Source organism: Gouania willdenowi, chromosome 21, assembly GCF_900634775.1.
Source record: "Gouania willdenowi chromosome 21, fGouWil2.1, whole genome shotgun sequence".
NCBI lineage: Eukaryota > Metazoa > Chordata > Actinopteri > Blenniiformes > Gobiesocidae > Gouania > Gouania willdenowi.
Genome location: NC_041064.1, coordinates 18,476,568 through 18,491,304, shown reverse-complemented (window position 1 = coordinate 18,491,304; position 14,737 = coordinate 18,476,568). Strand labels below are relative to the sequence as shown.

Genomic DNA, 14,737 nt, shown 5'->3' with positions numbered 1-14,737 from the left:
ACTGAGAACGTTGCTGTAAAAGGTTTCCATTTAGTTCATGTAATAACAAAGCAATATTGCCCTGATGTTTCCACTCTTTTTTTGTTTTTTTACATCAACTTGTCAGGCTTAAACAAGGTCCATAGATGGAGAAAATGTACCATAGTTGCATCTAAATTATTTTTTCATGCTTTTTTTCCTGCTTTAATCCAGAGTTACATCTTCAAGTTCTCATTAGTCAATGTTAAAAAATCGGTAATTTAATTGGTGTTTCTAACCACGCCTTCCTGGCTCCAAATGTCATTCAAAATGTCATTAAAGTAAGCATCTGTGGGGTTGGAAATGTACCAATAATTACTAAAAAAAAGTTGTTAAAGGTTGAAATTGTCGCTTCAAAGTTTGTTGTCATCTCCACTGTAACCATTGACATTGTCAGAGAAGTTTTTCGTGTTTTTCCTTTATTCTTACCGAGATTTCTTGTGTTTGCCACCAAAAACTCTGGTGGTGTTCACAGACGGATGTTTTTTTTGGGGTTTACACAGAAACATCTGAATCCGGTCAAAATTGAATGTCTCAACATTTTACTTTTTTATTTCGAGCGAATTGTCTTTAATTCTGGGCCCACGGATGCTTAGTGTTGAGGATGTCCGCCTCACAGCAAGTAGGTCCTGGCTTCAAGCCCTGGGGTGGATACTTGGGTCCTTTCTGTGTGGAGGTTGCATGTTCTCCCCCTGCTTGCGTGGGTTTTCTCCGGGTACACTAGCTTCCTTCCACATTCCAAAAACATGACTGTTAAGTTGTTTGGAGTCTCTAAATTGTACATAGGAGTTAAAGGTCCCATGTTATGCTATTTTTCATCCATCTCCATTTGTTCTAAGAACCCCAAAAACATAGTATTTGGGGTTTATTTTCCCAAACTCGCCTATTTTTCCAGAGTTTTAGTCTCTGAAAAGTCACTTTCTGAGCAACTCTACACAAACAGGCTGATTTGCGGCCTACTTATTCATATTCATGAGTGGACGTGTCTACGGGACACTGACTTCCTCCTCCCTGCACAATGACGTAGGGCAAGAGGACAGCCCGCCCTCCTCCCACCCACTCCGTAGTCGAGCTCATGCTGCTTTATAAACACGAGACAGAGCATGGGGGCGTTCACCGGTACATACATAGACTGTAAAAAATACATACATAGCACTGCACGAAGGATGCTGAAAGGCGAGTTGTTTGTGCTCGCCCTGCAGTAAGAAAGGAGCAAATCACCCTCTAACTAATGATTGAGCGAATCAATGAAAAACACACTTTGGGCATGTGTATGAAGCCTAAATAGCACTTTTATGATATTTAAAGCACAGAAAAGTTGATTTAGTGTAACGAGGGCCCTTTAATGTAAGTGCAAGTGGTTGTCTGTCTGTGTGTATGGTGCCCTGCGTTGGACTGGCACCCTGTTCAGGGTTTACCCCAGAATAACGCCCTTTGAGAGGTGGAAATAGGAACCAGCAGACCCCTGTGACCCTGAAAAAAAGAAGCAAGCGGGTCAGAAAATGGGTGGATGGATGATCTTTAATTTATTTATCTGTCAGTGTAGAACTTTTAATGCTGGTCTTTCCAATGACCTGGACATCACTCAATTTCTTTCTTCCATCACTTCAAACAGATGTCTAGATTTATTAACGTAATCACTAACCCTGCTACATGTAAAGCTACACGCTGTCGTGGTTCCCTGGTTCCTTCACAGCAGATTGCTTTGGATTTGAAAAAGACATCTGACTATCTGACTCCATCGTTTTTATGGTACTTCATCCACAGTTCAGAGTCTAGGGGTGGGGGTATTATAGTATAGTTCCCTCAAGAATAATTGTACACTAGTATTCAGGTTGCAAGCTAACATTCTAACAATACTTAACCATAGCTCCTAGAATCAGTGAACATAATCTGACAGATGTAGTAGACCTACCTGATAGAAAAAAAAAATGAAAGTATCCTGCTGCTTTTTTGTCTAAAAACTCATATTGTATAGATCGGTATTATTTATTCAGCATTTTACATTCTAATTAGTAAAGTTGGCCACTTCTTTGGATGAACACTGTTTTGTTTAATTCCCTGCAATGTTATATAATAATTAAATTTAGACTCAATTATTGTTCACCGTCCAAACCTCGCTGTGTTTTCATATGAAGTTTATATTGCACATCTCACCAGTGGGACCCTTTCATTATTTTCTGAAACTTTCCCAGGAAATATCAAGTATAGAGGGTTTGTGCCATCTTAATATCTGAGGTTTGTACAAATGGTCCCAATATCTCAGCCTCTCATCTGGTGTGTGGACTATAGAAAGCCCCTGACTGTCTAGGCAATAAAGTTTGCTGCTTCCTCTACAGGAGAGTTCCACCCAGGGAGGAAGGGTGTGAAAAGAGGGGGTTTGTTAAAGGTCAGGCGTGATGGCACATCTCTTTTAATTCACAGCTCTTTCTCTCACTGCCTCTCACAGGGAATGGGTTTTGCAATTGTGGAACCTGCGAGTGCTGGGACGGCTGGACAGGAAACGCTTGTGAGATCTGGGTAGGAACGGATTACTGAGTACGACTGGATAGTTAAACGGAAACACCATCATCAGTAATGACCACGCCGGTAAAATAAAAACACTTCAGCTGGAAAACCAAAGGAGACGGGAGAAAACCAAGCATGGGCGTCAACATTCATTAATCCTTGTACTGGCTACAAATAGTGCTAATAAAACTGGCTTTTGTTTGCTACAATTACAATCTACATGTATTTTCTAATAGCTTTTTGTGAGATTTCTTGACATAGTGTGTGTGTGCTTCAAACACCAAGTGGTTACATTCAACAGTTTGAAATTGTCAATGTTAGAATGTCTGACAGGGGTGGACTGGCCATCTGGCATACCGGGCATCGTCCTGAAGTGGGCCGGTCTGGTCTGCTAATTTTTTTTTTGAGGAGCGATTGGAGGCAGACCTGGTAACAGATGGCCAAAAGTGATCCAAAAGTGGAAAAAACGTAGCAGGAAAAGAGTGAAAAGTGACTAAAATGGGCCAAAAGTAGTCAAGAGTGGCCAAAAAATGGGCAAATAAAAAAGAACCAGGTGGTGTGTAATGGTAAAGGGTAGCTGTAATGGGCAAAATGTGGCAAACAATAGTGAAAAAGGGCAAAATTTGGCAAATAATAAAGAAACAGGGCAGAAATGTGGAACAAAAAGAGACAAAATGTAGGGAAAAAAGAAAAGAAGTTGTATTTATTGGGAAACACTTAACTTGTATGGATGAAAAGTGGCCAAAAAAATTAAAGAAAGGACAAAAATCAGATAAAAACATGAAAAAGAAATGGTAAAAGGTATAGCTAAAGTCTAAAAAAAAGACAAAATGGGAAGTTGCAAAATGGCCAAAGGAAAAAGGGGTTAAAATGTTTCCCCCTTTCAAAGTTTTCTGGGAGAATAATAATTCAAATTAAGACATAAAGAGCCACATGTTGAGCATCACTGACTTAATAACAGCTTTTACGTGGTGTCCTCTGATAATGAAGTGGGCTGGTCTGGATACAAAATGCCAGGGCTGAGTTTTTGTCCCAGTCCACCCCTGCTGTCTGATATTGGAAACTTATACTTAATGAGTTTAAATAATTATAAATGTGTACACAGCTGTGCGTGACGTGAGTCCCATAATAAATCAAGTCAACACAGAATTCTCTTTGAGGATTTTTATTGATCTTTAATAATAAAACATTAAATGTGCCGCATGACACAACAATTTTGCATGGAAAATAATGCAAAGTCCCTAATGGTTACAAATTTGTTATAACATGACATAACTCCTATGGGCATCTTTTAAATCATATATATATATATTTATATTGGTGATACCGTTCAAGTCTAAGTGAAACAAAGAGGAGGGCATAAATAGTTTAGCTGTGGCATGCTGGATCTCCATGTCACTTCCACAAAGTTGACATCAAGGGGTGAGAGCTGAGTGGACACGAGAGCTCAGTTCCTCATTTTGAAAAGTGAAGCAATAAGAAGTCACAAAGAAAATTTAATGTAAATTCTACTTTGGCCTTTTTTTTCTCATTTATTCGTTGTTCATGCTCAAACTAGCCGACCTCTCAGGTTTCTTTGTCCCAATTTAAAATGACAGGGTGCAATAATATACTGCACACTATATTGCATTAGGTATGTTACTGACAGTACAGCTTTATATAAATATTCTATTCAATATGTTGTATATGTGTATACAACACAAACTGTATAGTGTAGACAAACTTTGTTGCATATATGTAAAATTAGCGGTACATACCAACAGCTCTTTGATAGACATAGCCTACGACATGCAGTTCATTAATGCCATCCTCTCCCCATGCATCAGATGGGACAAAATAAGACAATATTTTTCGGTAAATGTGAGAAAATTTATCAAAAAAAAAAAAAAAAAAAAAAAAGAAAGTGATTGGGACATTATTACACACAAAACCCAACAGAACAGAGAGAACAAAAATGATAAATATAGTAATGATGGCTACAACAATCCAAACTGAGGTGTACACGTACACGTGGATCATTTCCAAAAAAAAAAAAAAAAAAATGAAGTAAACCTTTGGAGGAGCCGTTTAGCTGGAGTGCAGAGCCTGGATCAGCGCCCAGCCCGTCATGTGGAGCTGGTTAGAGCTGAGGATAAGTGGCTGTCATGGATGACATCAAACCTCAAATACAGCTACAGTAGTGTCCATACACATAGTACGCTACGCAGCTTAGGACAAACATCAACGTGGTTTAAATGGGCTGTAATTATGAATTCCTCACTACAGGTTTAGCAGTGACAATCCACACAAAAACAAGGTCATAAATTACAAAAAACTACAAGGAAACAAAAACAATAAATCAAGGTCAAAGACTTAAAGCATCAGAATGAAATGTAATCAATCGCTAACAGTCATTATGAAAGGCAAAACAAAGTGCAGTGAGAACATCCATTTCACTCCCACATTGGCCACGGTTACATGATGTTTTTTTAATTCGGAATTAATTATTCTGATTTACATCATTCGGAATTAAAGTGTTCTGCTTTGTATTTATATGGAAATAATATTTCCTGAACTGAAGTTTACATGGAAACCCGGTTTATTCCACTTAAGATAATTCCGCTTTAGGTCTGAGGGCTGGGAAGGCTCTGATTGGACAGGGGGAGAACGTGACGTATCAAGTCTATTGGGATAAACACACAACAAAACTTTTATTGTCGGCTGTAACACAGACGACCACACATGATAAATGTTTTCACCTTTATTTTGATTGTAGTTTTGAAGCAACAGCTCGACAATAACACACTGTTTCAGTTTGGGCCGCGGATCGGAAGGAGATAAGAACTAATCACTGATAAAAAGCTCAGTAAACCTCTGGAAAACAATCACCGGGAATAAATATTTCCTCCCTGGTAAAGACAGTAGCTCTAACAACAGGTAAAATGATTTGGTGATATTACAGGCTGTACATGCAGTACGGGGACACATTTACCCCGCCTCCAGGTCCTAGTGCCAGCCGTCTGGTGAAGCCTGTTCCGTTAACCGAGGTCCGTGTGTGTTTAATAAGTCCGTGTGAAAGTCTGTATGTTTATGCTTCCGTCCATCCACTCTTTTCATTATATCCATGTCTTTTAAGGATCTTATTAAATAGTCTAGGCTGGATTCCGGGCCACCGCCATCTTGGATTATGTCATCACCAGCGCGTCACCACCGCAAGTCGCGCAAGGGTAAAACGATCCAAATTAACTAAAAATGGCTTTAACCAAAGTTAAGTGTTTACAAAAAAGAGGAATTATCTAATTCGGAAATAAACCAGCCACCTAATTCGGAATTAACTTTAATTTGGAATTAAATTAGTATTAGGAATTCTGTGTTTACAAATCAGGTTAAAGAGGAATTCACTTTTATTCCACTTTAAAGAGGAATTAAACCTCCCATGTAAACGTGGCCAATGACCTTCAGGGTAAAAAAAAACACCCCAAACCTTTTTTCCCTCTTAGGAAACACATGCATGTTAATAATTTCAGGTATATGCAAACTCCCTTTCAAAAATGACATCAGGTGGGACCCTTCCAGGTCTGAGAAACATCGGGAATCAATGCTATCACAGTGAAAGCTTTAATGAATTGAATCGCAAAGGTAGTCAGATTTTGCTTCATTCGATATTTTTCTTGGGATGAAAAAGACTTTGGTCATTTCATCAGGATGGAAAACATCTTTCATGAACAATGCTACGTGTCCTCTACGTGGATGTATCGGGTGGGTGAGGCACCTTTTGGCCCAGTAGGGACTGGAAACCTGTTTTTGCATGCCGGGGGAATTAAGGTCCAAACAGGCACGTGATAGGCCAAGATGATCAGTACTGGACTCTGCATGCTAAGTGGAGACAAGTCCTCTTTGAAATATTATAATCTAGTCATTTAAAAAGTCGTTTTCCCTAAGTTGTATACAGTGAAAACGTTGACAATATAAGCCGTCTTTTGTATAACTGCTGCAAGAAGAGAGAAAACAATCAAAACCTTAATGTCCATGCATCAGTTTGGGGGATGCAGCCAGTTTTACACCACACGCTTCACCTTTTAGGCCAAAGAAGTCAGTGAGGGGAACGACAAAGACCTACAAGGCCTAGAGATATTCCTAGAGCCCATGCTCTGAAATCAGATTAAAGAAAAATAGACTTCTGGTTTTTTTTTCTATTTACCAGAGAAGGCGGACAGAACCGCTGGTGGGACATAGATAGTGATATGTATTCACCATTCCTTACAGCGCTCTACTAACACCCACGACGTGCACATCTGGTTATAAATGTGTGTGCGAGTTGGCTAGGAAGCTCCTCCGCTTTTGATTGCGGAGGTGGTAATTAGCACTTCATCAACTGTGATTGCAGGAGCTATCTGCCAGCCTTGTATTCTGTTTGTGTCGGCTGTAGGAAAAAAAAAAAAAAAAAAACCCCAAAAAAACCAAAAAAACAGCAAAAACGTCTTTGATTTCCCATACAAACTCCAAGTGAAAATAAATGTGTACGTCTAGTGTTTGATGTCATGTCTGAGTTAATGTGTTTCATAGAAAATCACACAAACCCCCTTGCAAAAAACGTTGTACCTTTTTATAGGTTACTTTGACAAAGAGAGAAGAGTGTAATATCACTACAGATAGAAAGTTAGAGAGGGAAATGGGAACTTGTAAAAAATAGAGGACAACAGTCCAAATATTTACTCTATTTATACAGTCTCTATACCAGAACAGAGCTGGTGAACTGTGGTACAGAAAATAGATTTGAAGACGTACAGACTCTGCTGCAACAGGGCTTTATATAGAGAGAGAGGGGGACTCAAACTGTCATCAAGCAGGCGCAGTTTGTGAAACACACACAGGTATTCTAAAGGAAACCCATGATCACAGGTGCTCATCCAGGCAACAGCAACAACCCCCCACCACACACACACAAATCTCCGAATTCACTCGCCCATGTGGAGACTGGCTGGAGAGAGAGAGAGAGAGAGAGAGCGGTGCAGCTGAGTGAGACGAAGAGGAGTGAGCAGGAGGAGGACGGAAGGACGCTTTGTCTTGATTAGACAAACGAAGCCTGGAGTCTGGATGGAAACTTCTCCACCACCACCTCCTCCTTCGACGTCGTTGCGTTGGCTCCCCTCCACACACACACACACACGCGCGCACACACGCACACGGCTGACATGGGTCAGGTGCGGCTATGTGGTGGGTTTGTCCGGCTTACTGACAGGTTTTCCTCCGTTCATCACCGCAGGCTCACTTGTGCTTTTACTGGGAGGAACTGCAGCCTTAGGCACAGTCTCTCCCACGTCATGCAACGACGGCTCTCTGTACATGGCAACTGGAAGCAGATGGAGAATACACAGAATAAGCAAAAATCAATCAGTAAAAATCAAGGTCGAGCTATTAAACACACACTTTAATTGACTGTTAAAGACAAGCCAAAAAATACAATGGAAGGCAAATGTTACAGGTCTTTAGTAACAATTCTAGTTGTGTATTTACTGTATTTATGTATTTATGTGAGATGCAAGATCATTTCTACAAGTGGAGTAGAGGGATGATTTTTGTCAGTGATGCAGTAGAGACCAGAAAGTGTCTAAAAGCGTGTTTTTCTGTTGTTGCATCAATTTTTTTTATTAAATAAATCACTATAACATAATTTTTATATTGAATGTATGAATGCACATACAAATGTTCATTACCTCTGGGTAGGTGGTAATATTTTCACCAGCATTTAGCTGAATTATGTCCAAAATACTTACTTGACAAGATATTAACCAAAGACAGACTTAGGCCATGGAAGAGTGCATTAAACTTTGGAGTTTATACATGAATCCCAATTTATTGATTCTGGATCAGTTTAAAAATGTCATATCTCTGTTCATAAATAACCTATCTTTATGAAATTTGACTCAGTTGTGTTGGGTTGGTTCTTTAACTAACCCACTGAGTTTCATTCACATCAGATCCAGATTACAATTTCTATCGCAATAAATATGCATTATTATTATTATTATTATTAATATTATTATTATTATTATTATTATTATTATTATTATTAATAATAAAAAAGGGGGGGTGCCCATACATTTGGACCTACTGTATCATTATTAATGTGGATTGAAATTTCTTCCAAGCCTTTAAAGTGTGAATTTTCATGGTACCATGATCAGGATCACTGTAAAAAAAGGAGATTTGGTGCTTGGTGGAGGTTTGGGCTCTTGTTTTTAATAAGATCTAAACCAATCAAAATGCCTACATTTTTTTTTTATTTATAAAGGTTTAAGTAATGCAATGAAAATATTGATAATAATTTCATCTCAAGAAATGTTATAGGCCACTGATTCATGTTCTGGTTAGTTTTGTTCACTCTAGACCTTGTGGTTCTCTTTATGTTCACCCCAGCTGTGAGATTACTGCAATTGATAAAAACTATAAAAAAATAAATCTATCCAGGAGCCACTAAATCAGTGTTTTTCAACCTTGGGTGCGGTCACCTGAAATTCTTGAAAAATTAAAATAGATTTTTCAAATGTGTTTATTATTCTTTTTTTTTTAAATTAAAACAATACACAATCTTAAAGAACTGTATGTCTAAACTTTCACTTAGTGAAATGTAAATCTAGTTCAACTAAAATGCAGTGAAAAACATATTTGAGCTCAAACATGATCAAAAACTAATTCTCGAAAAAAAATGTCTTTGGGGTCGCCAGAAGTTATTGATATGAAAATGGGGTCACGATCCAAAAAAGGTTGGGATGTAACCACTGCACCAAATACTATTTCTTTCTCTTTATTAATAAAATGAGATTCTCTAAAATGTGTGTTATCACTCCTTCATTGTATCAATATGTTCTATAATTGTTTTCTAACCAAAATGTTGTAATGTTCTCATCCTCAACTCTGACACGTCACACAAACTAACCAAACTATATTTTATGAGGCTTTTAAATATCTGATCTAATGAATATTAATTGTGATTACCTCATTGACTGCCAAAAACGTCTAAAGACATCTTTTGGTTTAGTAACATTGACTGCCAAAGACGTCTAAAGACGTTAATTGTGTTTTTCGGCTGGGGTTGCTAGGAGACAGTGTGACGAAGCTCTCCTGTGAATATCAAGCTTGTACAATGATGTAGTGACCAACTGGTGACATGTAGGTGGCAGCAGTGGCAGAGAGATCACCCATTATGGGCAGAGCTCAGAGGGAGAGGAAAGGAGTTCATGAAACAGAAAATGGTGCTACTAGAGCTGATTCTGAAGCTCACAGCAGCTCACACTCGACCAGAGCATGTGTGGAACTAAGTGGACTATTGAGAGTGTCGTGATGGTGAAGGAAAGCGATCAAAAAATGGGGCAAGCGATGAGACTCGGCATGTCTGGGAGAAGGAGGAAGTCGCGCGTGTGCAGACTGACGGGGGGGAGAGACTTGGAGGAATGCCAAAATACAGTAAGAAATCCATTCAATTCTGACCTAGATAGCAAAATAATAATAATTTTGCCATCAAAAGCCCGGTTTCAGTGTTGTTTTTGTAGTTTTAAAGTAGGAAATTAATGTTGAAAAAAAAAAAAAAGCTTTAAAGTTGCTATTAGATTTTTTCATAAAAATAGATTTTTCTCAGCTTTTAGTAACAAACTGGCGATTTGTGTGAAACTTGCCTCTACTCAACTGCTGATTACAGAAGAACAAAACAAGCTAGAAACAAAACTATTTTTCCTGATGAAACTAGAGAGTCTAATCTTTCAGATTTCTGATTGTCATAGTACAAAATCATTGAAATCATTGAAAATGCCTGGCAGCATGGGGTTGGCTGCTCTGAAAAGGGCTGGCAGTGAATGAGTTAATCAGGTAAACCAATCACAAATGGTCTTATTACTATACTGTTGGTGTTTTAGGCAGAGTGCCTTGTTATCCCATCCACTCCTTCACAGCTATATCACGACCACTTTCACCTGAGTCTGTCCTTAAATGATTGGAAGCAATCAGTGTGATGAGAACCACCATAGCAGCACCATCAACCTTCCATGTCAGGTGCTTCTGTGTGCTAATGGCAGTCTGACAATATTCAGGGTGGTGTCCTGATATAAAAATGGTTTTATTTATTTCTCAAGGCTTAACATTGTGTACCTTCTAATGGCTTGGGCAGGAAATGAGCTGCTGGTTTGGTTTTCTTCACTCGGTTCCCCTTCATGGCTTGGCCCTCTTTATTTAGCCCTAAGAACCAAGCCCTCCCCGACTCTTGTTGTCTGTATAACATGGACGAGTAGATCACATAGTAGTTTTCAAACACCGACTCTTTGAACTTGCATTCTGCTGTGAACAGTTCCTGCAGAGACACAGAAGAAGAAGGAAAAAAAAAAGCATCAGGAATGATTCAAAACTAAGATTTAAGATTTAAACAAACATTTTTTTTTTTTTAGAGATACAACTTTTTCATTTACGATATGATATCGATATTGCAGCTTTGCGTATCGGCCGATACCGATATTGATCTGATATCAGCATGAATCATACATTAATTAATTAATTTTAATAAAAATAATAATAATTACTTAATTTGTCGTGTGGAATGTTAGAAAAGGCTTAATCATGTGATGTTAATAGTCAGCAACAGTAGGTATGAGAAAAACTGACCCATTTATTATTAACCAATTGGTTACATACATTCTAACCTTCAACATATTATCTACAGTACTCTATAAATGAATAAAATAAATTAAAAAACGAATTAAAAAAAAAAAAAAAAATATATATATATATATATATATATATATTTATATATATACATACAGTATATATACAGTATATATCGGTAAATACGTAAATTTGAATTCGATATCCAATATTAGTTTTCAGGCTAATATCAGCCGATATCCAATATCAATATCGGATCGGGACACCCCTAATTTTTTTACCCACATGGAGCAGGTTTAAGCCTCGGTCACTGCAGTCCTTCTATGGATGTTTGATTTTACAGGATGAATGAATGTGTGTCAAGGTTGATGTCAATTACAATTAAATATTATCCATGTTCAATTACAATTCAAATATGATAATGAGAACCGGCATTTTTTTTTTTCCTATTACAAATACATTACAATTATTATTTTCCCCTGAAAGTCAATTACAATTATGTTTTCAATTACTATACCTCAATTACAATTTGACTAGCTTTTATTCATATAGCATTGTGATGATTGTATGTGATTTTTTTTTATGTGTGTACGATGTCGTTTTACTTTACTTTTGTATTTGAGTGCATTGATTATAATATCTAACGTAAAAGCCCAACTCGGGACAAGAGTTGGAATTAAGCAAAAACTATAAACGCTTACAAAACATTAGTAAGTAAAGTAAAGTCAAAGTGTATTTATATAGCACCTTTCAAGGGCAGAAAAGTCACAAAGTGCTTCACAATCAGAGAAATAAAATAGAGTTAATACAAAAAACAGTCACAATGCAAAATATTAAAGACAGATTAGACAAAGGCAAGTCTGAACAGATGTCCACAGAGGTCAGGGTTCTGAGTTCTGGGGGAAGACCGTTTTAAGTTTTAGGGGCCACAACCTCAGGGACCTGCTAGTTACATTCAAAGTATTGTTACGCTGTAAAATTGTATTGTTTCTATTAAAAAAAAAATATATATATATAAGTATAATATGTCCTAACTCTTACCCACTTACCCTTCTAACCCTTCCCACCTGTATGAGTGTGAAAATTTACTGACAGGTAGTAGGAAAACTTAATATGAAACATATTTTAATATTTGTTGACTACATACTGTACATGTAAGCCATAGCCATAGTCAATTATCTTAACTCAATCGCAATTCAATTACGATTACAATGGCAGCTGAATTTTTTAATGACGATTATCATTACTCCATAATTGTAATGAGTTGTCAATTATAATTGACCCCATTCCTGATGTGTGTGCACCTTTCATTGTCTTTGTATTTTCTCTTCTTTAAAGATGGCACAAAATGTACCCTTGAACTAATGTCAAGGTCATTGTGACCTTCGTGGCCCTTCTTGTCACATTATTTTTTATTGAATAATGTTCCAGCAGGTGCAGGAAGTGCCTCGGCAGGTAAATTGAACTTCATACTTCCACCTGTCTAGAAAATATGAGCCTCTCTTACTATAATCATGTGTGAGTTTAATGACCTGCTCTGATGAAATGCAACTCTCCTTCTCTCTTTGGCCGTCACCTTGACATCAGAGGTGAGAGCGGGCGTTGTGTCAATTAGTGGATGTTGAAACAGAAAGTGTATAAATCTCTGCGAGCGTAGGACGCAGCCGTGGAAACATGGGCTCTTCCCAGATGTGAAGCCGCACTCCCTCCAGGTCCATTCTCCTCACACTTTGCTTCCATTTAGCAATCCATCTATGACAAGGTTCCAATCTTTGTTTGAATAATGATCGCTAACTAATCAGGGGATTCTCCCATTCTTCTCACCTCAAGCTGGCAATGACAAATGAACGCAGAAGCGTCCCATCTCTATACCGGCTCCGTTGTTACGAATTCATCTCCAAGTAGATGGGTGATTATATAAAAAGAAAAGGCTTCCACACTGCCACGCCAGGCTGAATATAAATGCATTCATTGGGGTGTTTTAGTGAGAGAATGCTAATCACAAAAGAGAGTTTGAGAACATCTGTTCTCAGCAGAAAAAGGAAACAAAATAGCAGAGAATTACATAAAACAAACGCAAAAATAAGTTAAGGCCCTATGCTACGAATCTAGATAATGATATCCTGGATTAATCTCTGTTAGCGGGCTTCAACTAACCAAACATTCCCTGTCAGAGAGAAGCTGCTTTACGACAGTCGATCACAACTCGCTAATTTAAGCTAAGTGTTTTCAGACTGGGTGTGTGCGCGTTCACAAAAAAGGGGTGGAGATTGCAGCGTCGGACTAATCACTACAGTGGAGAAACCTGGCAGAGCGAGCGCCTTCACAAGAGGAACAGTTTATGACCTTAAATAAATATAATGAATTTAAATCCATGACACCGAAGAGCAACAGTAGTGCTGTGCACCAGGAGGCGGAGCTCAGATCGAATCCACTTCATAACTTGGTCCCGATCAGTTACTTAAAGCTGATATCCGGAGTTTCTGAGAAATCTATGTTTATGTATGATTCTTTTAAAACACTAAAAATACCTAACTAGTCTTTTACTATGGTTTACTGCTGGTGGTCATTCATATATATTAATGTATATAAGTCCCGCCTTCGTCCTATAGACCCCTATACAAATGGAAACGATCGCCAACTGCGCACAGCCAATAGGCTTCAACTTCCCGTTTTTAAGACTGTCAATCAAAGTCAATGAGGAATTGTGCACGGAAACAAGGCCACAACACAGGTCACAACAGCAAACAGGTAAATATGATTTTGGCTCTTACCTGACCCATAGACATAAATCAATGTGACCAGATGAGACCTCGTTATGTTCCGCGATGCGCATGCAGAAAATTAGAGGCAGTGGGAGGAAGTGAGGCTGTTTACGGCGGGACATCGAGACGTTTCTCAGAAACTCCAGATAGCAGCTTTAAGTTTAAAATGATGAATAATTAAAATCCATAAATTAGACCAAAAACAACACCGTTGTTACAGAAAAAGGCAGGAATGACAGAACCCAGGCAGGAAGCTGCTGACACTGTGAATATGTAAAAGCGTGATATTATTCATCATATTAATCCATTGAATGGGATCTCATTCAATGGATTCATATCATAAATAATATGACGCTTTCATGCATTCAAGAGTCACCTGGTGAAGCCTGTGTCTCGATCTGTATGCACGGACGAGTGAAGTCATATATTCATTAATTCATTGAATTAATACATGACTTCACCCATCCGTGCATACAATCGAGACACAGGCTTCATCAGCTGATTGTAGATCAGTCTATCAGATATACATTTATATCTTTCTTAAAGGATGTCATGAGAAAATGAAAGAATTGCATTGATGTCTAAAGATTATCTCTCCTAAGAGAGATAATATTTAGGCATCGATGCTGTGTTCACACATCACCTTTTAGTGGACAGCTCGCTTTCTAAGAGAACTGATTGGTCGGGAGGCGGGACTTTATTACTTGCTAAAACCCTAGCCAGAGCAAAACCTGTTCTCGACCAGGCTAGCCGTTCAGCATAAGTTACCATGGTGATTTAGCACTGTGAGACGTTAGTGAGCGTCGTAGTCCAGT

The 14,737-nt window shown here is 38.3% G+C and overlaps 2 protein-coding genes across 5 annotated transcripts in view; one reads left to right on the top strand and one right to left on the bottom strand.

The window, feature by feature from the left end:
- itgbl1 (integrin, beta-like 1) overlaps positions 1-3,104 on the top strand; it is a 59,403-nt gene extending 56,299 nt beyond the window's left edge. For all 3 annotated transcript variants that reach the window (XM_028435642.1, XM_028435641.1, XM_028435643.1), the window contains one exon: positions 2,468-3,104. In XM_028435642.1, coding sequence (XP_028291443.1) covers positions 2,468-2,556 — 89 coding nt within the window. In that variant the 3' untranslated portion in view covers positions 2,557-3,104. The remainder of the gene's footprint in view (positions 1-2,467) is intronic.
- A 2,480-nt stretch (positions 3,105-5,584) lies between these two features.
- The window catches only part of fgf14 (fibroblast growth factor 14), a 135,269-nt gene continuing 126,116 nt past the window's right edge, over positions 5,585-14,737 (bottom strand). For both annotated transcript variants that reach the window (XM_028435646.1, XM_028435648.1), the window contains exons 4-5: positions 10,651-10,849; positions 5,585-7,858 (exon numbers count right to left, since the gene is read on the bottom strand). In XM_028435646.1, the coding sequence (XP_028291447.1) occupies positions 7,716-7,858; positions 10,651-10,849 (342 nt within the window). In that variant the 3' untranslated portion in view covers positions 5,585-7,715. The remainder of the gene's footprint in view (positions 7,859-10,650; positions 10,850-14,737) is intronic.